General features: G+C 45.3%; 1 protein-coding gene across 1 annotated transcript in view; it reads left to right on the top strand.

The window, feature by feature from the left end:
- PKHD1 (PKHD1 ciliary IPT domain containing fibrocystin/polyductin) overlaps positions 1 to 27,605 on the top strand; it is a 785,044-nt gene that overhangs the window by 322,141 nt on the left and 435,298 nt on the right. Inside the window, exon 36 of the mRNA XM_077281797.1 lies at positions 13,131 to 13,343. Within this exon, the coding sequence (XP_077137912.1) occupies positions 13,131 to 13,343 (213 nt within the window). The remainder of the gene's footprint in view (positions 1 to 13,130; positions 13,344 to 27,605) is intronic.

Raw genomic sequence — 27,605 nt, 5'->3', positions numbered from 1 at the left:
ACCAAGAAGGGTGCTGATGTTGCTAATTGGTCCTCTGCGGCTGTGGAGGCCTTTCGGGAGCTTAAGCGCCGCTTTTCTTCTGCTCCTGTGTTGCGCCAGCCTGATGTTTCGCTCCCGTTCCAGGTTGAAGTAGATGCTTCCGAGATCGGAGCAGGTGCAGTTTTGTCGCAGAAAGGTCCTGACTGCTCAGTGATGAGACCATGTGCGTTTTTCTCTCGAAAGTTTTCGCCCGCTGAGCGAAATTATGATGTTGGAAATCGGGAGCTCTTGGCCATGAAGTGGGCATTGGAGGAGTGGCGTCATTGGCTTGAGGGTGCTAGACACCAGGTGGTGGTCTTGACTGACCACAAAAATCTAATTTATCTTGAGTCAGCCAGGCGTCTGAATCCTAGACAGGCGCGCTGGTCGTTGTTTTTCTCTCGATTTAACTTTGTGGTTTCATATCTGCCTGGGTCTAAGAATGTGAGGGCGGATGCCCTCTCTAGGAGTTTTGAGCCTGACTCGCCTGGTGATTCCGAACCTACTGGCATCCTGAAGGATGGGGTGATATTGTCAGCTGTCTCCCCAGACCTGCGGCGCTCTTTGCAGGAGTTTCAGGTGGATAGGCCTGATCGCTGTCCGCCTGGTAGATTGTTTGTCCCTGATGACTGGACCAGTAGAGTTATTTCGGAGGTTCACTCTTCCGCGTTGGCAGGTCATCCTGGAATTTTTGGCACCAGGGATCTGGTGTCTAGGTCCTTCTGGTGGCCTTCCTTGTCTCGAGATGTACGTATTTTTGTGCAGTCTTGTGATGTTTGTGCTCGGGCTAAGCCCTGCTGTTCCCGGGCCAGCGGGTTGTTGTTGCCCTTGCCTATTCCTAAGAGGCCTTGGACGCACATCTCTATGGACTTTATTTCTGACCTTCCTGTTTCTCGTAGGATGTCCGTCATCTGGGTGGTGTGTGACCGTTTTTCCAAGATGGTTCACTTGGTACCTTTGCCCAAATTGCCCTCCTCCTCTGAGCTGGTCCCTCTATTTTTTCAGAATGTTGTGCGTTTGCATGGTATTCCTGAGAATATAGTGTCTGACAGGGGTACTCAGTTTGTGTCTAGATTTTGGCGGGCGTTCTGTGCCAGGATGGGCATCGACTTGTCTTTTTCGTCTGCATTCCATCCTCAGACTAATGGCCAGACTGAGCGTACTAATCAGACCTTGGAGACTTACTTGAGGTGTTTTGTGTCCGCTGATCAGGACGATTGGCTTGATTTTTTGCCATTGGCAGAGTTTGCCCTTAACAATCGGGCCAGTTCTGCCACTTTGGTTTCTCCATTTTTTTGTAATTCAGGGTTTCACCCTCGCTTTTCGTCCGGTCAATTGGAGTCTTCGGATTGTCCTGGAGTAGATGCTGTGGTTGATAGAATGCATCAGATTTGGGGACAGGTTGTGGACAATCTGAAGTTGTCCCAGGAGAAGACTCAACAGTTCACTAATCGTCATCGGCGTGTCGGTCCTCGTCTTTGTTTTGGGGACCTGGTTTGGTTGTCTTCTCGATTTGTTCCTATGAAGGTCTCGTCTCCTAAGTTTAAGCCTCGGTTTATCGGCCCTTATAGGATTCTGGAGGTTCTCAATCCTGTGTCCTTTCGTTTGGACCTCCCAGCATCTTTTACTATTCATAATGTTTTTCATCGGTCATTGTTGCGGAGGTATGAGGTGCCGGTTGTTCCGTCTGCTGATCCTCCTGCTCCTGTGCTGGTTGAGGGTGAGTTGGAGTATGTGGTGGAAAAGATCTTGGACTCCCGTGTTTCCAGACGGAAACTTCAGTATCTGGTTAAGTGGAAAGGCTATGGTCAGGAGGATAATTCTTGGGTGACAGCATCTGATGTTCATGCTCCTGATTTGGTTCGTGCATTTCATAGTGCTCATCCAGATCGCCCTGGTGGTTCTGGTGAGGGTTCGGTGCCCCCTCCTTAAGGGGGGGTGTCGTGATCTCTGCAGGCAGAGATCATAGCAAGCCTATAGAGGGACAAGCTCTCGGAAGATGGAACTATACTGACCATGAACTAAGCCTGCCGCGCAACTAGAAATAGCCAGGTAGCATTTCCTATTTATCGCTAGATGCCCAGCTCTGGCCTAAGACCTAAATAGCTAGCAGAGGGAAATATAAGACCTGGCTCACCTCTAGAGAAATATTCCAAAGAAGACAGTAGCCCCCCACATATAATGACGGTGAGTTCAGATGAAACAACAAACGCAGCAGGAAAATAGCCTTAGCAAATTTGAGGTCCGCTTACTAGACAGCAGAAGACAGATAGTATACTTTCATGGTCAGCAGAAAAACACTAACAAAACACCATCCAGAGATTACCTTAAACTCTGGCATTAACTCATAACGCCAGAGTAGCAATCCCTGATCAACGAGAGCTTTCCAGACACAGTAACAAAACTTCAGCTGTGAACTGGAACAAATAGGCAAAACAAAACATGGACAAAAGTCCAACTTATCTAGTAGTTGTCTAGAAGCAGGAACAAGCACTGAGAGGCATCAGATAACATTGTTGACCGGCAAGAAACCACCAGAGAAATGAGCTTAAATAGCGACACCCACTACTGATGGAATCAGGTGAAACAGGAAAGAGGATGACAAGTCCAATTCCACAAGCGGCCACCGGGGGAGCCCAGAATCCAAATTCACAACAGTACCCCCCCCTCAAGGAGGGGGCACCGAACCCTCACCAGATCCACCAGGGCGACCAGGATGAGCCCTATGGAAGGCACGAACAAGATCAGAAGCATGAACATCAGATGCATTGACCCAAGAATTATCCTCCTGGCCGTAACCCTTCCAGTTGACCAGATATTGGAGTTTCCGTCTGGAAACACGAGAGTCCAAAATTTTCTCCACAACGTACTCCAACTCACCCTCAACCAACACCGGAGCAGGAGGCTCAACTGAAGGTACAACAGGTACCTCATACCTGCGCAATAACGACCGATGAAAAACGTTATGAATGGAAAAGGACGCAGGGAGGTCCAAACGGAAAGAAACAGGATTAAGAATCTCCAATATTCTATAAGGGCCGATGAACCGAGGTTTAAACTTAGGAGAAGAGACCCTCATAGGGACAAAACGAGAAGACAACCACACTAAATCTCCAACACAAAGCCGAGAACCAACACGACGATGACGGTTGGCAAAACGCTGAGTCTTCTCCTGGGACAACTTCAAATTGTCCATAACCTGCCCCCAGATGTGATGCAATCTCTCCACCACCGCATCCACTCCAGGACAATCCGAGGATTCCACCTGACCGGAGGAAAATCGAGGGTGAAACCCCGAATTACAGAAAAACGGGGACACCAAGGTGGAAGAACTGGCCCGATTATTGAGGGCGAACTCTGCCAATGGCAAAAAAGCAACCCAATCATCCTGGTCAGCAGAGACAAAACACCTCAGATATGTCTCAAGGGTCTGATTAGTCCGCTCGGTCTGGCCATTAGTCTGAGGGTGAAAAGCAGATGAAAAAGACAAATCTATGCCCATCCTAGCACAGAATGCCCGCCAAAATCTAGACACAAATTGGGTACCTCTGTCAGAAACAATATTCTCAGGAATACCGTGCAATCGGACAACATTCTGAAAAAACAGAGGAACCAACTCAGAAGAAGAAGGCAACTTGGGCAGAGGAACCAAATGGACCATTTTAGAGAAACGGTCACAGACCACCCAGATGACAGACATCTTCTGGGAAACAGGCAGATCTGAAATAAAATCCATCGAGATGTGTGTCCAAGGCCTCTTAGGAATAGGCAAGGGCAACAGCAGTCCGCTAGCCCGAGAACTACAAGACTTGGCCCGAGCACAAACATCACATGACTGCACAAAGACTCGCACATCTCGTGACAGAGAAGGCCACCAGAAGGATCTTGCCACCAAATCCCTGGTACCAAAAATTCCGGGATGACCTGCCAATGCAGAAGAATGTACCTCAGAGATGACTCTGCTGGTCCAATCATCCGGAACAAACAGTCTATCAGGCGGACAACGATCCGGTCTATCCGCCTGAAACTCTTGCAAGGACCGCCGCAGATCAGGAGAAACGGCCGACAAAATTACTCCCTCCCTAAGGATACCTGTGGGTTCAGAATAACCAGGAGAGTCCGGGTCAAAACTCCTAGAAAGGGCATCTGCCTTAACATTCTTAGAACCCGGTAGGTATGACACCACAAAATTAAAGCGAGAAAAAAATAAAGACCAGCGCGCCTGTCTAGGATTCAGGCGTCTGGCAGTCTCAAGATAAATCAAATTTTTGTGGTCAGTCAATACCACCACCTGATGCCTAGCCCCCTCGAGCCAATGGCAATGGGTATTGATACTTAACAGTGATCTTATTCAGAAGCCGATAATCAATACATGGTCTCAAAGAGCCGTCTTTTTTTGAGACAAAGAAAAACCCAGCTCCCAAGGGAGAAGAAGATGGACGAATATGTCCCTTTTCCAAAGACTCCTTTATATATTCCCGCATAGCAGCATGTTCCGGCACAGACAAATTAAACAAACGACCCTTTGGATATTTACAACCCGGTATCAAATCTATGGCACAATCGCACTCACGGTGCGGAGGTAACGACCCAAGCTTGGGTTCGTCAAAGACGTCTTGATAATCAGAGAGGAACTCAGGGACTTCAGAGGGAATGGACGACGAAATAGAAACCAAAGGTACGTCCCCATGAATACCCTTACATCCCCAGCTCAACACAGACATTGCTCTCCAGTCCAAGACTGGGTTGTGAGACTGCAACCATGGCAATCCCAGTACCAAATCGTCATGTAAATTATACAGCACCAGGAAACGAATAATCTCCTGGTGATCCGGATTGATACGCATGGTTACTTGTGTCCAGTATTGTGGTTTATTATTAGCCAATGGGGTGGAGTCAATCCCCTTCAGAGGAATAAGAGTCTCCAAAGGCTCTAAATCAAAACCACAACGATTGGCAAAGGACCAATCCATAAGACTCAGAGCGGCGCCAGAGTCAACATAGGCGTCCGTGGCAATGGATGACAAAGAGCAAATCAGGGTTACAGACAAAATAAACTTAGACTGAATGGTGCCAATGGAAACAGACTTATCAAGCTTCTTTGTACGCCTAGAGCATGCCGATATAACATGAGTAGAATCCCCACAATAGAAACACAATCCATTCTTCCGTCTAAAATTCTGTCGCTCGCTCCTGGACAGAATTCTATCACACTGCATACTTTCTGGCGTCTTTTCCATAGACACCGCCAGATGGTGCACCGGTTTGCGCTCCCGCAGACGCCTATCAATCTGAATAGCCATTGTCATGGACTCATTCAGACCTGCAGGCAAAGGGAACCCCACCATAACATCCTTAACGGCATCAGAGAGACCTTCTCTGAAAATTGCCGCCAAGGCGCACTCATTCCACTGAGTAAGCACAGACCATTTGCGGAATTTTTGGCAGAAAACTTCAGCTTCGTCTTGCCCCTGAGATAGTGCCATCAAAGTTTTCTCTGCCTGAAGTTCCAAATGAGGTTCCTCATAAAGCAAGCCCAAGGCCAGAAAAAACGCATCCACATCGCGTAACGCAGGATCCCCTGCTGGCAATGAGAAGGCCCAATCTTGAGGGTCACCCCTGAGCAAGGAAATCACAATCCTAACCTGCTGAGCAGGGTCTCCAGCTGAACGAGACTTCAGGGACAAATAAAGCTTACAATTATTTCGGAAATTCTGGAAGCTAGCTCTATTCCCTGTGAAGAACTCCGGCAAAGGAATTCTCGGCTCAGATACCGGAGCATGTACCACAAAATCTTGTAAATTTTGTACTTTCGTGATGAGATTATTCAAACCCGCAGTTACACTCTGGAGATCCATTATTGTCAGGTGCACACAGAGCATACAGAGATTAGGAGGAGAGAGAGAAAAAAGACTGCAGCAAGGCAGACTGGAGGAAAAAAAAAAAAAAAAAAAATTCCAGCAGACTTCTTATAACTCTCCTTTCTCAACCTGGGTCTTTAACACTTTATTGGCCGGTCAAACTGTCGTGATCTCTGCAGGCAGAGATCATAGCAAGCCTATAGAGGGACAAGCTCTCGGAAGATGGAACTATACTGACCATGAACTAAGCCTGCCGCGCAACTAGAAATAGCCAGGTAGCATTTCCTATTTATCGCTAGATGCCCAGCTCTGGCCTAAGACCTAAATAGCTAGCAGAGGGAAATATAAGACCTGGCTCACCTCTAGAGAAATATTCCAAAGAAGACAGTAGCCCCCCACATATAATGACGGTGAGTTCAGATGAAACAACAAACGCAGCAGGAAAATAGCCTTAGCAAATTTGAGGTCCGCTTACTAGACAGCAGAAGACAGATAGTATACTTTCATGGTCAGCAGAAAAACACTAACAAAACACCATCCAGAGATTACCTTAAACTCTGGCATTAACTCATAACGCCAGAGTAGCAATCCCTGATCAACGAGAGCTTTCCAGACACAGTAACAAAACTTCAGCTGTGAACTGGAACAAATAGGCAAAACAAAACATGGACAAAAGTCCAACTTATCTAGTAGTTGTCTAGAAGCAGGAACAAGCACTGAGAGGCATCAGATAACATTGTTGACCGGCAAGAAACCACCAGAGAAATGAGCTTAAATAGCGACACCCACTACTGATGGAATCAGGTGAAACAGGAAAGAGGATGACAAGTCCAATTCCACAAGCGGCCACCGGGGGAGCCCAGAATCCAAATTCACAACAGGGGGGGTACTGTTGTGAATTCTGTTTGTGGGCTCCCCCGGTGGTGTTTTATGGTAGTTCCACTTATTTGCCTTCTTCTATCCTTGATCACCTGTTGACACCCATTAGGGGAGTTTCCTATTTAAGGCTGCTTGGCTGCTGGTCTGATGCCGGCCAACAATGTATCAGTAGCATTCTGTTGCATTCTCCTGCCTCAAGATCCTGTTCAGCTAAGTTGAATTTTGTTTCTAGTTAATGCTATTTTTGTCCAGCTATTTGCAATGTGACTCTCTGTAGCTGGAAGCTCTCGTGGACTGGAATTGCCACTCCAGTGGCATGAGTTGTCACTGGAGTTTTAAAGTAATTTCAGGATGGTGTTTTTGAGTAGTGTTTTGAAGTTGACCGTGAAGTGACTCTTTCCTGTACTTCTGCTATCTAGTAAGCGGACCTCACTGTGCTAAATCTGCTGTTCATCCTACGTATGTCTTTTCCTCTTGACTCACCGTCAATATCTGTGGGGGGCTGCTATCTCCTTTTGGGGTTCATCTCTGGAGGTAAGGCAGGCCTGTATATTCCTCTGATAGGGGTAGTTAGATCTCCGGCTGGCGCGTGGTGTCTAGGGCATCGTAGGAAACACTCCCCGGCTACTTCCAGTGTCGTGTCAGGTTCAGGTCACGGTCACTTTAGTTCCCATCACCCGAGAGCTAGTCCGTTGTTATTTTGATTTCCCTGCCATTGGGAAAATCATAACAGGGCAGTATTATAGTAGTTACATTCTTATTCATAGGGGCAGTATTATAGTAGTTACCTTCTTATACATAGGGGCAGTATTACAGTAGTTATATTCTTGTATATAGGGGCAGTATTATAGCAGTTATATTCTTGTACATAGGAGCAGTATTATTGTAGTTATATTCTTGAACATAGGAGCAGTATTATAGTAGTTATATTCTTGTACATAGGAGCAGTATTATAGTAGTTATATTGTTGTACATAGGGGCAGTATTATAGCAGTTATATTCTTGTATATATGGAGCAGTATTATAGTAGTTATATTCTTGTATATAGGGAGCAGTATTATAGTAGTTATATTCTTGTACATAGGGGCAGTATTATAGTAGTTATATTCTTGTACATAGGAGCAGTATTATAGTAGTTATATTCTTGTACATGGGGGCAGTATTATAGTAGTTATATTCTTGTACATGGGGGCAGTATTATAGTAGTTATATTCTTGTACATAGGAGCAGTATTATAGCAGTTATATTCTTGTACATAGGGGCAGTATTATAGTAGTTATATTCTTGTACATAGGAGCAGTATTATAGTAGTTATATTCTTGTACATAAGGAGCAGTATTATAGTAGTTATATTCTTGTACATAGGAGCAGTGTTATAGTAGTTATATTCTTGTACATAGGAGCAGTATTATAGTAGTTATATTCTTGTACATAGGGGCAGTATTATAGTAGTTATATTCTTGTACATAGGGGCAGTATTATGGTAGTTATATTCTTGTATATAGGGGCAGTATTATAGTAGTTATATTCTTGTACATAGGGGCAGTATTATAGTAGTTATATTCTTGTACATAGGGGCAGTATTATAGTAGTTATATTCTTGTATATAGGGGCAGTATTATAGTAGTTACATTCTTGTACATAGGAGCAGTATTATAGTAGGTATATTCTTGTACATAGGGACAGTATTATAGTAGTTATATTCTTGTACATAGGGGCAGTATTATAGCAGTTATATTCATGTACATAGGGGCAGTATTATAGTAGTTATATTCTTGTACATAGGAGCAGTATTATAGTAGTTATATTCTTGTACATGAGGAGCAGTATTATAGTAGTTATATTCTTGTTCATAGGAGCAGTATTATAGTAGGTATATTCTTGTACATAGGAGCATTATTATAGTAGTTATATTCTTGTACATAAGGAGCAGTATTATAGTAGTTATATTCTTGTACATAGCGGCAGTATTATAGTAGTTATATTCTTATACATAGAATCAGTATTATGGCAGTTATATTCTTGTACACAGGGGCAGTTTTATAGTAGTTATATTCTTGTATATAGGGGCAGTATTATAGTAGTTATATTCTTGTATATAGGGGCAGTATTATAGCAGTTATATTCTTGTACATAGGAGCAGTATTATAGTAGTTATATTCTTGTACATAGGGGTAGTAATATAGTAGTTATATTCTTGTACATAGGGGCAGTATTATAGTAGTTACATTCTTATACATAGGGGCAGTATTATAGTAGTTACATTCTTATTCATAGGGGCAGTATTATAGTAGTTACCTTCTTATACATAGGGGCAGTATTATAGTAGTTATATTCTTGTATATAGGGGCAGTATTATAGCAGTTATATTCTTGTACATAGGAGCAGTATTATTGTAGTTATATTCTTGAACATAGGAGCAGTATTATAGTAGTTATATTCTTGTACATAGGAGCAGTATTATAGTAGTTATATTGTTGTACATAGGGGCAGTATTATAGCAGTTATATTCTTGTATATATGGAGCAGTATTATAGTAGTTATATTCTTGTATATAGGGAGCAGTATTATTGTAGTTATATTCTTGTACATAGGGGCAGTATTATAGTAGTTATATTCTTGTACATAGGGGCAGTATTATAGTAGTTATATTCTTGTACATAGGAGCAGTATTATAGTAGTTATATTCTTGTACTTAGGGGCAGTATTATAGTAGTTATATTCTTGTACATAGGGGCAGTATTATAGTAGTTATATTCTTGTACATAGGGGCAGTATTATAGTAGTTATATTCTTGTACATAGGGGCAGTATTATAGTAGTTATATTCTTGTACATAGGAGCAGTATTATAGTAGTTATATTCTTGTACATAGGGGCAGTATTATAGTAGTTATATTCTTGTACATGGGGGCAGTATTGTAGTAGTTATATTCTTGTACATAGGAGCAGTATTATAGTAGTTATATTCTTGTACATAGGGGCAGTATTATAGTAGTTATATTCTTGTACATAGGAGCAGTATTATAGTAGTTATATTCTTGTACATAAGGAGCAGTATTATAGTAGTTATATTCTTGTACATAGGAGCAGTGTTATAGTAGTTATATTCTTGTACATAGGAGCAGTATTATAGTAGTTATATTCTTGTACATAGGGGCAGTATTATAGTAGTTATATTCTTGTACATAGGGGCAGTATTATGGTAGTTATATTCTTGTATATAGGGGCAGTATTATAGTAGTTATATTCTTGTACATAGGGGCAGTATTATAGTAGTTATATTCTTGTACATAGGGGCAGTATTATAGTAGTTATATTCTTGTATATAGGGGCAGTATTATAGTAGTTATATTCTTGTACATAGGAGCAGTATTATAGTAGGTATATTCTTGTACATAGGGACAGTATTATAGTAGTTATATTCTTGTACATAGGGGCAGTATTATAGTAGTTATATTCTTGTACATGGGGGCAGTATTATAGTAGTTATATTCTTGTACATAGGAGCAGTATTATAATAGTTATATTCTTGTACATAGGGGCAGTATTATAGTAGTTATATTCTTGTACATAGGAGCAGTATTATAGTAGTTATATTCTTGTACATAAGGAGCAGTATTATAGTAGTTATATTCTTGTACATAGGAGCAGTGTTATAGTAGTTATATTCTTGTACATAGGAGCAGTATTATAGTAGTTATATTCTTGTACATAGGGGCAGTATTATAGTAGTTATATTCTTGTACATAGGGGCAGTATTATGGTAGTTATATTCTTGTATATAGGGGCAGTATTATAGTAGTTATATTCTTGTACATAGGGGCAGTATTATAGTAGTTATATTCTTGTACATAGGGGCAGTATTATAGTAGTTATATTCTTGTATATAGGGGCAGTATTATAGTAGTTATATTCTTGTACATAGGAGCAGTATTATAGTAGGTATATTCTTGTACATAGGGACAGTATTATAGTAGTTATATTCTTGTACATAGGGGCAGTATTATAGTAGTTATATTCTTGTATATAGGGGCAGTATTATAGTAGTTATATTCTTGTACATAGGGGCAGTATTATAGCAGTTATATTCATGTACATAGGGGCAGTATTATAGTAGTTATATTCTTGTACATAGGAGCAGTATTATAGTAGTTATATTCTTGTACATAAGGAGCAGTATTATAGTAGTTATATTCTTGTTCATAGGAGCAGTATTATAGTAGGTATATTCTTGTACATAGGAGCAGTATTATAGTAGTTATATTCTTTACATAAGGAGCAGTATTATAGTAGTTATATTCTTGTACATAGGGGCAGTATTACAGTAGTTATATTCTTGTACATAGGAGCAGTATTATAGTAGTTATATTCTTGTACATAGGAGCAGTATTATAGTAGTTATATTCTTGTATATATTAGCAGTATTATAGTAGTTATATTCTTGTACATAGGAGCAGTATTATAGTAGTTATATTCTTGTATATATTAGCAGTATTATAGTAGTTATATTCTTGTACATAGGGGCAGTATTATAGTAGGTATATTCTTGTACATAGGAGCAGTATTATAGTAGTTATATTCTTGTATATATTAGCAGTATTATAGTAGTTATATTCTTGTACATAGGGGCAGTATTATAGTAGGTATATTCTTGTACATAGGAGCAGTATTATAGTAGTTATATTCTTGTACATAGGGGCAGTATTATAGTAGTTATATTCTTGTACATAGGAGCAGTATTATAGTAGGTATATTCTTGTACATAGGGGCAGTATTATAGTATTTGTATCCATTTTTTTGACAAAGAAAACAGTTTTCAATCTATGCATAATGTGTTATTGGCGGTTAAAAAAATTAAAACCAATTCTTATTGACCACATCCATTCCTCTTCGCATGAAGCGAGAATGTACAATTTAAAGCAGCCGATATAATAAAGCTTTACATTTCAGGATTAGAAGGCAGCGCGTGCTTCTGTACGGCATTATTCGTGCTTGTTTTTCTCCACGATAACAATAGTTGATTGATTTTTTTTTTTTTTATAAAATTATCTGAGGTTGCTTGTAGGACATTGCAAGATTTTTCACAGAGCTGTAGCAAACAATTTAAGGGTCAGTGCTAAACGCCGGAGGCATGTTTGGTTTTGGCTTTTTAGAGACGGGGTCAAGCCCTCTGGAGCTGGAAGGATCTGCTCCTATGTAAAGCCTCGGCCGTGTCTATTTATTCTAAGTGAAGTGCGTGGAGTGTATGTTTGGGGAATTAGTGCGGATACGTTTTGTCTTTCTGCCTGCCTTGTTTTCATAATGGGGCTTGTAAATTTATATATGAACGTATCCTCTTAATATAATCTGTCATCCGAGCCGACGCTTTTTTGGCAAGGTGAAAGAATTTCAAAGTTTGGGATTTTTAAAAAAAATGTTTTTATGATTTGGATTCTTTTATTGTAAAAAGTCGAAACATTAACACTTGAGAGATTTACGTGAATGCTAAGTATCATTTAGAGGGGGGATGGCTATATAACAGAGGTATCACAACTGTTACCAGGGGTCTCACTTATCTGGGATCCAACCTATTGGTAAAACGGGGAACCACCATTGTGTCTAGTGAAGGAGAGGGAAGTTGGTCTTTGGAGAAAGCTGAGCCAATAATGTAAGGTATATCAGAAATATTGGCAGGTGCAATCTCACTTTTGTGACCCCCTTACCATTAGGATAACAGTCATCCCTTGCCCCCCTTGGCGCCAAGAAAAATGAGAGTAGAACGTAGACTGAGCAAATGGTTTATTGTTTTTTTCTAAAGACTTAAGACCCGATTGAGTTTCTTTAAAAGTGTTGTCCACTACTAACACAAGTCTTTCTTGATCGAAATGTTTGGCCCCCATAAAATAATAAAGCCTATACTCGCCTCCTCGCAGTCCCGGAACTCTGGTTTTGTTGTTGTGACACCGACGCCCAATCAGTAATCTTCAATCATCTTCACCGAGACAGAAGTGCATGAAATCGTACCATGTTCTTTGTTAGTCTAAGTTCACATTTGCGGTCAGCACCGCAGCGTCACCGCATGCATCATGCGCCCCTATATTTAACATGGGGGCGCATGTACATGCGTCGCACTTGCGTTTTGCGCCGCATGCGTCACTGCGGCACCCGCGTCCGGGCGCAGAGGACGCAGCAAGTTGCATTTTTGCTGCGTCCAAAATCAATGAAAAAAAGGACGCATGCGGCGCAAAACGTAGCGTTGTGCATGCGTTCACATTTGCGTTGTGCGTTGCGTCGCCGACGCTGCGGCGCACAACGCAAATGTGAAAGTAGCCTTAATTATGCTAAAAATTGTACTTATTCATTTTTATTTCATGTTTTATTTTTTTTTCCAGGTGGTAAACTAATATTCATAGGATCGGGATTCATTCATCTCCGAGCTCATTATATACTGATTTCAGATGGTGGGGAGCTTCAAGTAGGCACAACATCTCAACCATTTAAAGGGAAAGCAAACATCACTTTGTACGGTAGTTCATACACTGCTCCGTTGAGTCTGTATGGCATAAAGTTTCTCAGTGTCCGGAATGCGTCTATTTCTATACACGGTGAGTCTGTACATTTCATAGTTTTTTAACCTTCAGAGTCATTTGTTCTTTTTTTTGCAATCAGGTCTTGAAATATCACAGTTTTCCACACCGGCCAAATGGGCAGAAGATATCGGCTATTGTTTCGCTTTGTTTGGCACTTTCGAGCTTTGTTGTGTAGAATGGGACAGAAGGAACAGAGTTATTAGAACTGAGATTCTTTAACTTAGTGAAGACTTAAACATTTCTTGATTATGAGATGAGATGATGTAGTTTATGGCAGAACATTTGGCTTTTACGCAAATGTAGTCATTGTTGACAGTCTTAGGTGTCATCCCAGGCGGTGTGAAAGAAGTCTTAAGAAAGCTTGCACTGGTCTGGTGAAAGTCTTAGTGCGGAAGATACTTCCTAATTCTAGCATAAGTCAAAGTTTCCTGCTTACAATTTGAAATTATTACTTGTATCTTTACCATTAAAGTTGAGCGAATATGTTCGGAATCGGTCAACGAATCTGAATTTGCCACATTCGTGCCATATTGGTACCGTATTTGTGCCGAATTTATGTTTGATGATCGGTTCCAAACATATTCGGTCATTTCTAGTCCCATTGACTCCAATGACGTTCGGCTTTGTTCAGCGAATATTGGAAATACAATATTCGCCCCCAATCATAATCGGAACTGAATTTTGAAAATTTCACTCAACTCTATTTACCATTTTTCAGGAGAGTTGATAAAGACATCGGTGCTTGGAAGGTTGTCAACCCTTCAGAATTTTCCAGATTTGCGAACAAGTCCTAAAATGGTCTAAAAAGAATAAAATGAAACAAACGAGTCAAAAAATCTAAAATATTTGACTTTTTCGTGTTTTTTTATTATTGAGGAATATGATTCAGAATCACTTGTCTTTGAGTGGCAAAAGTATGTGCACATTTAGGATTGGCAGATAATTTAAAGGTGAAATTAGAGTCTGGTGTTTTCAATCAATGGGATAAGAATCAGGTGTGAGTGGTTGACCTGTTTGATCATCACGACAATCTTTTGGAATTCGCAAACAAAGAAGATTTTTAAGGACCTCAGGAGAAGAGTTGTTGATGCTCATCAGGCTGCAAATTGTTACAAAACCATCTCTAAAAAGATTTTACGAACAATCAACGAGCAAACAGATTTTATACAAATCATGACCATTATTACCCTTGACCAACAATAATCACTCTAAGCACAGGTGTACAATGATCACTCTGAGCGCAGGAGCAGAAGAGCGTATTTTTGTTCCAAGTGCGATCTCACAAAACATCAGATCTCACTCGGAACAATGATATTTGTGATATTTGCTGTGAATATGATCGATTTTGTTCCTCTGACAGAGAACAAATTGCTGCATTGCCGAGTTTGATCCAATATTCAGATGCATTGACACAATGAAGAAGATGGAGACATCGGATTGACACAATGGAGAAGATGGAGACATTGGATTGAAACAGTGGAGAATCTGGAGACATCGGATTGACACAATGGAGAAGATGGAGACATCGCATTGACACAATGGAGAAGATGGAGACATCGGATTGACACAATGGAGAAGATGGAGACATTGGATTGAAACAGTGGAGAATCTGGAGACATCGGATTGACACAATGGAGAATCTGGAGACATCGGATTGACACAATGGAGAAGATGGAGACATCGGATTGACACAATGGAGAAGATGGAGACATCGGATTGACACAATGGAGAAGATGGAGACATTGGATTGAAACAATGGAGAATCTGGAGACATCGGATTGACACAATGGAGAAGATGGAGACATCGGATTGACACAATGGAGAAGATGGAGACATCGGATTGACACAATGGAGAAGACTGAGACATCGGATTGACACAATGGAGAAGATGGAGACATCGGATTGACACAATGGAGAATCTGGAGACATCGGATTGACACAATGGAGAAGATGGAGACATCGGATTCACACAATGGAGAAGATGGAGACATCGGATTGACACAATGGAGAAGATGGAGACATTGGATTGAAACAATGGAGAATCTGGAGACATCAGATTGACACAATGGAGAAGATGGAGACATCGGATTGACACAATGGAGAAGATGGAGACATCGGATTGACACAATGGAGAAGATGGAGACATCGGATTGACACAATGGAGAAGATGGAGACATCGGATTGACACAATGGAGAAGATGGAGACATCGGATTGACACAATGGAGAAGATGGAGACATCGGATTGACACAATGGAGAAGATGGAGACTTTTTTTTCTCCATCTATTCCACATCCGAGAGAATTGGATCACACTATGGTCACATTGGTCAAACTCAGAATATGATTAGGATAATTGGCCCATTTCTCTTGGAGGGAAGAATCTATACTTGTTTGTAGCTACTTAGAAACACGAGTACGTGGCGTAGAAAGGTTTAAATATTAATTATATTTAACAAATTTCTTTTAAAAATTACAGTTTGTAAAAAAAGGTTATAGGGAAGACAGACAAACGAAAGGCGGCCACGAGTACATCAAAACCAAACAAGTCATGTGATGTGTACGAGGCATCTATTGTATTTGTAGGTAGGAGCAACACAACACCAGCCCGTTAATGCATACATGCATATCTTCCTCAGACCAAGTGAACATAAATACAGGGTTGGGAAGGGTACATCTTACCAAATGTGGAGAGACTCAGGCTGTCAGTATGAACGAATGGCAGGACCCCCTGACGTTTCAAGTGTTAAAAATACCGCTATCTCAAGAGCAAGGCATATGAGGGTACGCTCCCAAGATGAGCTTTTTGGTGAGTTTTTGATATTGCAGATTTCAAGTAAGATAAGTTATTGCATTTAAAAAAAACAACAATGCTGCATCAAAATCTCATCTTAGCCTAATAGTTCTCAGGGTCACAATGCAACCCAAGGGTAACGTCTAAGCAACTAAAGGCCTCACTCACATTAGTTTACATTAATTTTCATGAATACTCCACGAGGAGGACCCATTTATGGCGAAATATGGAAAGTTTGGAAGTTTCACAAACTTTCACACAACACTGTATGGATTTATTAAAATTCTGTATAATCTATTCTGTTATTACTCCTGGAAATGTATCAATAAATTGTCAGCTATTCCCTTTTTTCCTTACACACTGACAGTGTTTGCTTAACAATTGTTTCCAGAAGGAATAACAGAGGAATAACACAATAAATGTCTATTAAAAAAAAAAAAGTTTCGGCAGCATTTTATACCAAAACTAACATATCCTGAAAGTTGACAGGTCCTCTGTTCCCAATATACTGCCTTGAAACAGTTAATCCTCTGTGAGGAAAACCCAGCAGGAGAACTTCTTCTCTCCCGCGCCGGCACTTCTCTTCCTTCTCTGGAATTCCGCTCAATTTGCAAAATTTGTAGCAGCCCTCCCCGTCTCTGAATTAGATTAGCGCACCTACGCAAACACGGAGCGTTCTCATTATCAGGAGAATTGCGGATCTTTAAACAATAGATTATACTAAGAGATACCAGATTCCGCCAGGACCGTGCATGCCGTACCCGAGGAACAAAGGGATAATTTGCCATATGAGCCTGCTAAAAAAGAAAAAAAAAAGTAAAAAAGAAAAAAAAGTTAAAAAAAAAACACATTTTTTAATTTTTTTTTATATCCCGGACCTCGCCGGATGGATGCAATTAGAGATCATTGAAAACACTTGCGCCGTCCACGCTTTAACACTGAGGTAGTGAAGAATTCTAAAGAGCGCGGATCACATCAAACGCCATCGGTCGCGCCCGGTTCTCATTTCAGACCCTTCGAGTCCACGGCATTAGAACAAATTGCAGATCATGTCCGTGTTTTTTTTTTGTTTTTTTTTGCGTCTTATCGGAGTTCCCAATCTTTAAACAAACACACTTTGAAATTCTCGGAAGAGTCAAACTTTAATTTTTTTTAGGTGGGGAGGAAAGTTGGAAGCCGTCCCCGGCTCTGCTTGACTTGTGCGCCCTGTCAGCTGTCTCTTTTCATATGTTAATGTGACTTAAGGAAAAAGAAATAAAATGGCAAAATTCTCCGAATTCGTAGGGTGAATGACAGGCTCAGGACTCGGGTGGTCATGGAGCGTTGGGAAATTACATTTTTTGATTTTTTTGATTTTTTTTTGCCTACGGGGTAAGTGTAACCCTGCTGCCAATCAGGGCGCGCCGCCCGTAAAGCGGCTGCCAATCAGGTGTCACTATAAAGCAGCGTTAGTTTTGCAGGAGGAGGACGGGGAATAGCTGACAGTTTAATCATGGCCACGGAGGACGGACGACGGGTTATTGATTTATTTGGGAAAGACATTTATCACTGTCTCGGTTTCCGAACTCTTCTTGTTTCCTTCCACGATAAGTGACAGGAGAAGGCGGACGGGAGGTCCTGTATCAATAGCAATTTCCAAAGTCTCACGACGCGGGAGGGGGCGTAATCCGAAATATACGGGCGGGGGGGGGTGTCAGAGTCTGGAGTGGACGCTTATACGAGACCCTGAGTCCCATGTTATTCTGCTGCTTCCCGGCATGGCCTCTATGAAGAGGAGCCCCCCGAGACGTCCCAGTGGGGGCAAAACTGCACCAAAACTTTTACCACAGCGCTCCGGTCTGTCACCCTGTGTCACTAATTGGTCCCTGGTTCCCTAGTGATTTGGGATCGGACCGTGAATTAGGAAATAATTCGATTTGGTTTTCTCTTCTGTAACCCCATCATTAACAGCCCTCATTCATCACCATGGATGGTATTACCAATGCTGTAATTGCCCCAGACCACCAGGGATGTTATCATTAACCCTGCAACCTCCCTACACCACCAGGGATGTTATCATTAACCCCGCAACTTCCCTACACCACCAGGGATATTATCATTAACCCTGCAACTTCCCCTTACCACCAGGGATGTTATCATTAACCCTGCAACCTCCCTACACCACCAGGGATGTTATCATTAACCCCGCAACTTCCCTACACCACCAGGGATGTTATCATTAACCCTGCAACTTCCCTACACCACCAGGGATGTTATCATTAACCCCGCAACTTCCCTACACCACCAGGGATGTTACCATTAACCCCGCAACTTCCCTACACCAACAGGGATGTTATCATTAACCCCGCAACTTCCCTACACCACCAGGGATGTTATCATTAACCCCGCAACTTCCCTACACCACCAGGGATGTTATCATTAACCACGCAACTTCCCTACACCACCAGGGATGTTATCATTAACCCCGCAACTTCCCTACACCACCAGGGATATTATCATTAACCCTGCAACTTCCCCTTACCACCAGGGATGTTATCATTAACCCTGCAACCTCCCTACACCACCAGGGATGTTATCATTAACCCCGCAACTTCCCTACACCACCAGGGATGTTATCATTAACCCCGCAACTTCCCTACACCACCAGGGATGTTATCATTAACCCCGCAACTTCCCTACACCAACAGGGATGTTATCATTAACCCCGCAACTTCCCTACACCACCAGGGATGTTACCATTAACCCCGCAACTTCCCTACACCAACAGGGATGTTATCATTAACCCCGCAACTTCCCTACACCACCAGGGATGTTATCATTAACCCCGCAACTTCCCTACACCACCAGGGATGATATCATTAACCCCGCAACTTCCCTACACCACCAGGGATGTTATCATTAACCCCGCAACTTCCCTACACCACCAGGGATGTTATCATTAACCCGAAGCTTCCCTACACCACCAGGGATGTTATCATTAACCCCGCAGCTTCCCTACACTACCAGGGATGTTATCATTAACCCCGCAACTACCCTACACCACCAGGGATGTTATCATTAACCCTGCAGCTTCCCTACACCACCAGGGATGTTATCATTAACCCCGCAGCTTCCCTACACCACCAGGGATGTTATCATTAACCCCGCAGCTTCCATATGTAGGGGACAGGGACCTGGTGAGCTGTGCAGACGGGTGGAACCATTGTTGCCGGGAGTCGGGGTTCCGGGGGACGGATTTGAGGGGCGCATGGGAAGCCAGGCTCATGTGACAGGAGGCAGAGTGACGCAGGGAGAGGAGAGGATAAAAAGCAAAACGCGCGAAAGCAGGGACAGAGAAGCGCGGGAAATCTCTGAGGAGAGGAAACTGCAGCGCAGTTGTTGTGTGTGTGCAGGCCGCAGTGAGACTTGCTGGAAGCAGGGGGAGAACGTGCAACAGACACTGCGGGCAATTACCAGAGCCCCCAAAAAGAGGCGCACTCGTCGTCAGCGACCCCCCAGGCAGAGGGGTAGCGCTGATCAGCTCAGGGACAATATTACCGTGCTCCCCGGGAGCATCTTGCCACAGAGTACTCCGGGCCCTCCTGGGTTTTTCTTAGCTGTGACTGATACCGATTATTCTGCTAATTCTTCTCAAAAAGACCCCTCTCTGGACGTGGAAACTGTTACCCCGGATCAACGTCCGCCTGTGGGAGGTAACGCAGCACCGCAAAAGACATTCTGGACTCGAATCTACACCTGGGCCCGTCAACGGAGGACACCTCCTTCCCCCGCCATCAGGACTACGTCGCTGACGGAGCTTCACCATCAGGACTACGCCGCTGACGGAGCTTCACCATCAGGACTGCATCGTTGAAACAACGCTGATAAGTGAACTTGGTTGACTTGTTCTTGTTAGTGGGTCACTAGTGAGGCGCTGTCGTGTTTCGCGGGTTTAGTTCAGGGCGCCTATATAGTAGATAGGATTTACTGTGAAATTGTGATCGTGTACCTAAGTTCCCTGTGTGGAAAACTGTTGTTATTCTTTGTTGGGTTGGAAGTTAAAGGAAAGTTAAAAAAACGTTATTTGCTTTCTGACTCCTCTTTGTCCCTGCATCCTTCTTTATCTGCGGTCTCTACATTTGGCGTAGTCGGCAGGATGCAGGATCCAAAGAGGGAGCCAGAAGATACGGAGGATGGGGCTGGCCCGAGAGCGTCTCTCTCATTGGGGGCCATGTTGAATAACCTGCCCAAGTTTAATGGGAGCAACATGTTGTTGTGGAGTTGGACTGAAAGGATGCGGGGGCTGCTGAGGATGCATCCTATGACCCCGGCCCTGGAAGCAGAGGTGGCCATTATGGCCTTAGACGGAGAGGCCTGAGATTCAGTGATGTTGAGACCCCCCACAGAGCGGAATACTTTTACCGGGGTGTTAAATGTGTTAGAGGGAAACGCACGGGGATCCCACCGACGTGGGAGAACTGCGGGCCCGGTTGTTTGGACGGCGACAAAAAGAAGGCGAGACTGTCACTCAGTACATGAATGCTCTGCAAGAGCTAAACATTGCAATCGTGCGGAAAGATGGTATGGGGATGGGACATGTTGACGTGACCCTGCGCGACCAACTGGTGACGGGACTGCGAGATGAGTTGACCAAACAGGCTCTACGTGAACGAGTGCGGGTCGACCCGCGCCTGACTTTCTCCGACATAGGCAATGAGGCCCGCACCCGGGAGCAAGAGAGGGGGGTGACGGTCCTGACAGGAGAGACTCAGGTTATCCAGACCGCTGCACCAGGAGGGGGTGAGCCGTCGTGGGTTCAGGAGATGCGGCAGGAGCTCAAACAAATCAGGGACGAACTGGCTGAAGTTAAAAAGAATGCGCGAAGCCCAAGGGAGCTACCCCGGGGGCAAGGGTCTGGGAGTCCAGCTCGTGGCGCTCGTCCAGGATATTATCCGGTCCCCGGTGCTTGCTATGGTTGCGGGGAGGCAGGACATTTCGCACGGGAGTGCCCCCGGAGAGGGAGGGCCTCGTCCCGTCAGGCGTTAAACTAGAGGGCTCCGAGCTAAGGGGACGACGCTCGGAGCCAGAGTCCCCGCGGATGGGTGGTGAAAGTCCCGGAAATTTGGTTGCCAGCTGCCCCCTGGTTTGGGCAGAGTTTGAAGGGCGGGCTGTCCGTTGTCTGGTGGACACCGGGTCCCAAGTAACGACTATGCCCGAGGCTTATTTTAGAAAACACTTTCCTTTGACAGTCAGACCCCAATGGGGTCCCGTAATTCGGTTACAGGCCGCCAATCAGCTGCCCATCCCAGTGGAAGGGGTCACCTGGATGCAAATATCTTTATGTGGGAAGGACCTGGGCCGCCGGGGGGTTGTGTTAACACGGGGAGATCCCGGCCCACAACATACTGTAACCTTGGGGATGAACGTATTGAAAGATTTTGGCAGTTTTCTGTTAGGGGAGACTACGCAAGAGACACTCAATCAGTGGGGGACCAGTACACCTCAGGGCTCCGTGTTCAGACAGTTAGTGAGGGAAGTCCGAGTACAAGAGACCTGTCAGGAGGGAGACATACTAGGGAGAGTAATTACTTCCCCGACAGCAAAGGTGACGTTCCCCCCAGGACAGACTGTTATATCCCTGCCCATACGAGCTCGCATCCCTCTAGAAGGAGTACAAGTACAGATTGAGCCCACCTTTACATCCCCTTTGCCCACAGGACTGCTGGTGGCCCGATCCCTGGCTACTGTTAAAAATGGGGCCGTACCAGTGCGATGTGTGAATGTGGACGAACACGATGTCGTGCTACGGGTCCGAAGTGAGATGGCCAAAGTGTTACGACCTTTAGAAGTGATGCCCCCTCCAGATACTTTGCAGTTAACGGTGGATTCCCCTGATCCCTGGATGGTCAGTGTCCGGTCTACACAGGATCCTGAGCCAATAGCGTTTCGAAAGGGTCAAACTATTCTGGAGCACATGCGGACGGAATTGTCGGGCCTGGATCCATCACAGATCTCACAAGTGCAGCGACTCCTTGGACATTATGCTAAAGTGTTCGCACAACATGAAGATGATTTTGGCTGTACCACGGCCATCGAACATGGAATTCCGACCGGAGATACAGTGCCCATCAGGGAGCGGTACAGACAGATTCCCCCGCAGATGTACCAGGAAGTAAAGACGTTGTTAGGCCAGATGCTACAAAAGGGAGTGATCCGCGAGAGTCAGAGCCCGTGGGCTGCCCCGATCGTGCTGGTGCGGAAAAAGGACGGCACGCTCCGGTTCTGTGTGGACTATCGTAAGCTAAATGCATGCACCGTCCGAGACTCTTATCCACTTCCCCGTATCGAGGAGTCTCTCTCCGTGCTGGGTCGGGCCAAATATTTTTCCACCTTAGACCTAGCCAGCGGATACTGGCAGGTCCCGATGACAGAAGCAGATCGTCCTAAGACAGCGTTTATCCTTCCCATGGGACTATTCGAGTTCAATCGAATGCCGTTTGGGCTGGCCAACGCTCCAGGCACCTTCCAACGATTAATGGAGCGGTGTCTGGGGGATTTGAACTTCGAGGTCACTCTCATTTATCTGGATGACATCATCATCTATGCTCCAACATTCGAGGAACATCTGTGCCGACTGGAGCAGGTACTAGACCGGTTGCTGAAATACGGACTTAAGGTGAAGCCCCAGAAGTGTCACTTGTTCCGGGAACAGATCGAGTACCTGGGGCATGTGGTGTCCGCCGAAGGAGTCCGGCCATCGCAGGAGAAGATTGCCGCAATCCAGGAGTGGCCCACACCGGAGACCGCCAAGGATGTACGGGCGTTCTTGGGCCTCGCTGGGTACTACCGGCGCTTCGTGAAGAACTTTGCTCGCCGTTCTCACAATCTACAAGTCCTGCTGAAAGGAAGCTCCCCCAAGGAACGGGGAAAGAAGATACAATGGCAGGAGCCACAAGAAGCAGCGTTCCGGGACTTGAAGACAGCTCTCATGGAGCCGCCGGTGTTGGCTTATGCGGACTTTTCGCAACCGTTCATCCTACACACCGACGGCAGCTCTCAGGGATTGGGGGCTGTGTTGTCTCAGGTTCAGGATGGGCGGGAGAGAGTGATCGCCTATGCGAGTCGGTCTCTTCATGACTCTGAGTTGAACCCGGACAATTATAGTTCTTTCAAGGTGGAGCTGCTGGCCGTGGTGTGGGCTATGACGGAGCGGTTCGCTGAGTACCTGGCCGGTTCCGAGGTGCTGATACGCACGGATAACAACCCATTGGCACATCTGGAAAATGCGAAATTGGGTGCCCTGGAACAGCGCTGGGTAGCCCGGATGGCCAAGTACAGATACCGTATCCTCTACAAGCGAGGAGCGGAGAATGTTCATGCTGACGCATTATCTCGTCTGCGGAAGAACCCCCCAAGAACTAACCGAGATGAGGAGCTGGAGGGAGAAGAAATCCCCTACGCCATCGGGGGCGCTGCTCGGACGGCTGTGAGCCGGGAACAGACCGGGAACGGAACGGCTACAGGACTGTTGGTTCAGAGTCGGGACGAATGGATACGGCTGCAACAGGAAGACCAGGAACTAGCTCCATTGCGACAGTGGATAACGAATGGTCTATTGCCCGTGAGAACCCCTGGACAAACTCTCCCGTCAGACCTGAACCTTCTTCTGCGGCAGTGGGAGCGCCTAACTCTTCAGGACGGGCTCTTATGCCACTTAACCATGGCTCAGGCAGATTCCGAGCCGACCTGGCAGATGGTCTTACCAGGGCCCGTGGTGGCCGCAGTTGCTAAAGAAGCTCATGAGTCCGGGGCACACTTCGGAGTGAAGAGGATGTTTAAGTGGCTGCAAACTTGGTTCTATCATCCTCGGCTGCTTGCGGAAGTACAAACTGCCTGTAGACAATGTTGACAATGTGAGCTAACCAAGTCACCGGAGGAAAGGGCGCCTGTGCAGAGCATCACGACGTCTGCCCCTTTTGAAGTATTAATGATAGACTACATTACCATTGGAGCAGCGCATCAAGGCTACGAACACTGCCTCGTTATGGTAGATCATTTTTCAAAATTCGCGGTAGTCACCCCTATCCGTGATCAGACAGCTGAGTCGGCGGCGAGCGCTATCTGTAAGAACTTTATTCAAGTTTACGGCTGTCCGAGGCGAATACATTCGGATCAAGGCGCCTGTTTCTTGGGCAAAGTCATGGAAGAGCTGCATCGCCTCTACGGCATTGATAAGTCACGCACCACACCGTATCACCCCCAGGGAAATGGGGCTTGTGAGCGGTTTAACCGGACTTTGCTTCAAATGCTGCGTGCGCTAGAACAAGATCAGAAGGCTCGCTGGCCGGAGTATGTGTCTGACCTAGTGTGGGTCTACAACAATAGAGTTCATCAAGTCACAGGACGCACCCCGTATGAAGTGGTCTTTGGGCGCTCAGGAAAAGGCATGACAGATCTGGAACTGTCTTCGGAGGAAGAAGGCCCCCGAACAGGGATGGCTTCGTGGGTGCGTGATCATCTGCATCGGCTGCAGACCTTACACCGACTGGTACACACTCGAATTCGGGAAGTGGAGCATCGGAGCACCCCTACAGCAAAACCCCCAGAGTTCCGGCCAGGTGATCGAGTACTCGTTCGAGAGCAAAGACCGCAAAACAAGTTAGACCATCGTTGGGAAAAAACACCCTATCGGGTGCTTCGCCGTATAGACCCGCATGGACCTGTATATGAAGTGCAGTCTGAGGCCCCCGGAAGTACAGGTACTCGCATTCTTCATCGCAACATGCTCCGGTTGTGTCGCTCTGTTGACTCGGACACCCCGGAATCCGCAATCAGGGAAGAGCCACCTACGACTGAGTCCCCCAACAACCATTGGTGGGATGAAGAAGATGATGAAGAAGAAGAACGGCGTCAAAATACTCCCCCTATATCGACTACTACACTACCCCTGACCAGTCACCCTTCCGCTGACGACATTCCCCCAACACCCCCTACACAAAGACCCGAGCCACGACGTTCTGAACGTTCTACTGCCGGTAGACCCCCAACTCGCTACAGTCCTGACTTACACACTAGACAGACCCAAGTGTGGAACAACCCGTCAGATGGGCGACCTGTCAGTGCGAAGGCCTCGCCCGGGGACTGGCGAGCATACAGGGTGGGGGAATGTAGGGGACAGGGACCTGGTGAGCTGTGCAGACGGGTGGAACCATTGTTGCCGGGAGTCGGGGTTCCGGGGGACGGATTTGAGGGGCGCATGGGAAGCCAGGCTCATGTGACAGGAGGCAGAGTGACGCAGGGAGAGGAGAGGATAAAAAGCAAAACGCGCGAAAGCAGGGACAGAGAAGCGCGGGAAATCTCTGAGGAGAGGAAACTGCAGCGCAGTTGTTGTGTGTGTGCAGGCCGCAGTGAGACTTGCTGGAAGCAGGGGGAGAACGTGCAACAGACACTGCGGGCAATTACCAGAGCCCCCAAAAAGAGGCGCACTCGTCGTCAGCGACCCCCCAGGCAGAGGGGTAGCGCTGATCAGCTCAGGGACAATATTACCGTGCTCCCCGGGAGCATCTTGCCACAGAGTACTCCGGGCCCTCCTGGGTTTTTCTTAGCTGTGACTGATACCGATTATTCTGCTAATTCTTCTCAAAAAGACCCCTCTCTGGACGTGGAAACTGTTACCCCGGATCAACGTCCGCCTGTGGGAGGTAACACAGCACCGCAAAAGACATTCTGGACTCGAATCTACACCTGGGCCCGTCAACGGAGGACACCTCCTTCCCCCGCCATCAGGACTACGTCGCTGACGGAGCTTCACCATCAGGACTACGCCGCTGACGGAGCTTCACCATCAGGACTGCATCGTTGAAACAACGCTGATAAGTGAACTTGGTTGACTTGTTCTTGTTAGTGGGTCACTAGTGAGGCGCTGTCGTGTTTCGCGGGTTTAGTTCAGGGCGCCTATATAGTAGATAGGATTTACTGTGAAATTGTGATCGTGTACCTAAGTTCCCTGTGTGGAAAACTGTTGTTATTCTTTGTTGGGTTGGAAGTTAAAGGAAAGTTAAAAAAACGTTATTTGCTTTCTGACTCCTCTTTGTCCCTGCATCCTTCTTTATCTGCGGTCTCTACACATACACCACCAGGGATGTTATCATTAACCCCCCAACTTCCCTACACCACCAGGGATGTTATCATTAACCCCGCAGCTTCCCTACACCACCAGGGATGTTATCATTAACCCCACAACTTCCCTACACCACCAGGGATGTTATCATTAACCCCACAACTTCCCTACACCACCAGGGATGTTATCATTAACCCCGCAACTTCCCTACACCACCAGGGATGTTATCATTAACCCCGCAACTTCCCTACACCACCAGGGATGTTATCATTAACCCCCCAACTTCCCTACACCACCAGGGATGTTATCATTAACCCCGCAGCTTCCCTACACCACCAGGGATGTTATCATTAACCCCGCAACTTCCCTACACCACCAGGGATGTTATCATTAACCCCCCAACTTCCCTACACCACCAGGGATGTTATCATTAACCCCACAACTTCCCTACACCACCAGGGATGTTATCATTAACCCCACAACTACCCTACACCACCAGGGATGTTATCATTAACCCCGCAGCTTCCCTACACCACCAGGGATGTTATCATTAACCCCGCAACTACCCTACACCACCAGGGATGTTATCATTAACCCCGCAACTACCCTACACCACCAGGGATGTTATCATTAACCCTGCAGCTTCCCTACACCACCAGGTATGCTATCATTAACCCCACAACTTCCCTACACCACCAGGGATGATATCATTAACCCCGCAGCTTCCCTACACCACCAGGGATGTTATCATTAACCCCGCAACTACCCTACACCACCAGGGATGTTATCATTAACCCCGCAGCTTCCCTACACCACCAGGGATGTTATCATTAACCCCCCAACTTCCCTACACCACCAGGGATGTTATCATTAACCCCGCAGCTTCCCTACACCACCAGGGATGTTATCATTAACCCCGCAGCTTCCCTACACCACCAGGGATGTTATCATTAACCCGAAGCTTCCCTACACCACCAGGGATGATATCATTAACCCCGCAGCTTCCCTACACCACCAGGGATGTTATCATTAACCCCGCAACTACCCTACACCACCAGGGATGTTATCATTAACCCTGCAACTTCCCTACACCACCAGGGATGTTATCATTAACCCCGCAACTTCCCTACACCACCAGGGAAGTTATTATTTACCCCTTAACTGCCAGGACCACCAAGGATGTTAATATCAATTACTTTACCCTTTAGACCACCATGAATCTTATCATTAACCACTCAACTGCCTAGACCGCCAGTAATGTTAGCATGATGTCCTTCATTCTGTAGATCACCTGTGATGTTATCATTAACCCCTTGACTTCTCTAGACGATCAAGGATGTTATTATTAACCTCTTACTTGATTATCCCACCAGGAATGTTAACATTA

This window comes from Ranitomeya variabilis, chromosome 2 (assembly GCF_051348905.1).
Source record: "Ranitomeya variabilis isolate aRanVar5 chromosome 2, aRanVar5.hap1, whole genome shotgun sequence".
Taxonomy (NCBI): domain Eukaryota; kingdom Metazoa; phylum Chordata; class Amphibia; order Anura; family Dendrobatidae; genus Ranitomeya; species Ranitomeya variabilis.
The sequence above is the reverse complement of the archived record's forward strand: the minus strand, read 5'-3'. Positions and strand labels throughout refer to the sequence as shown.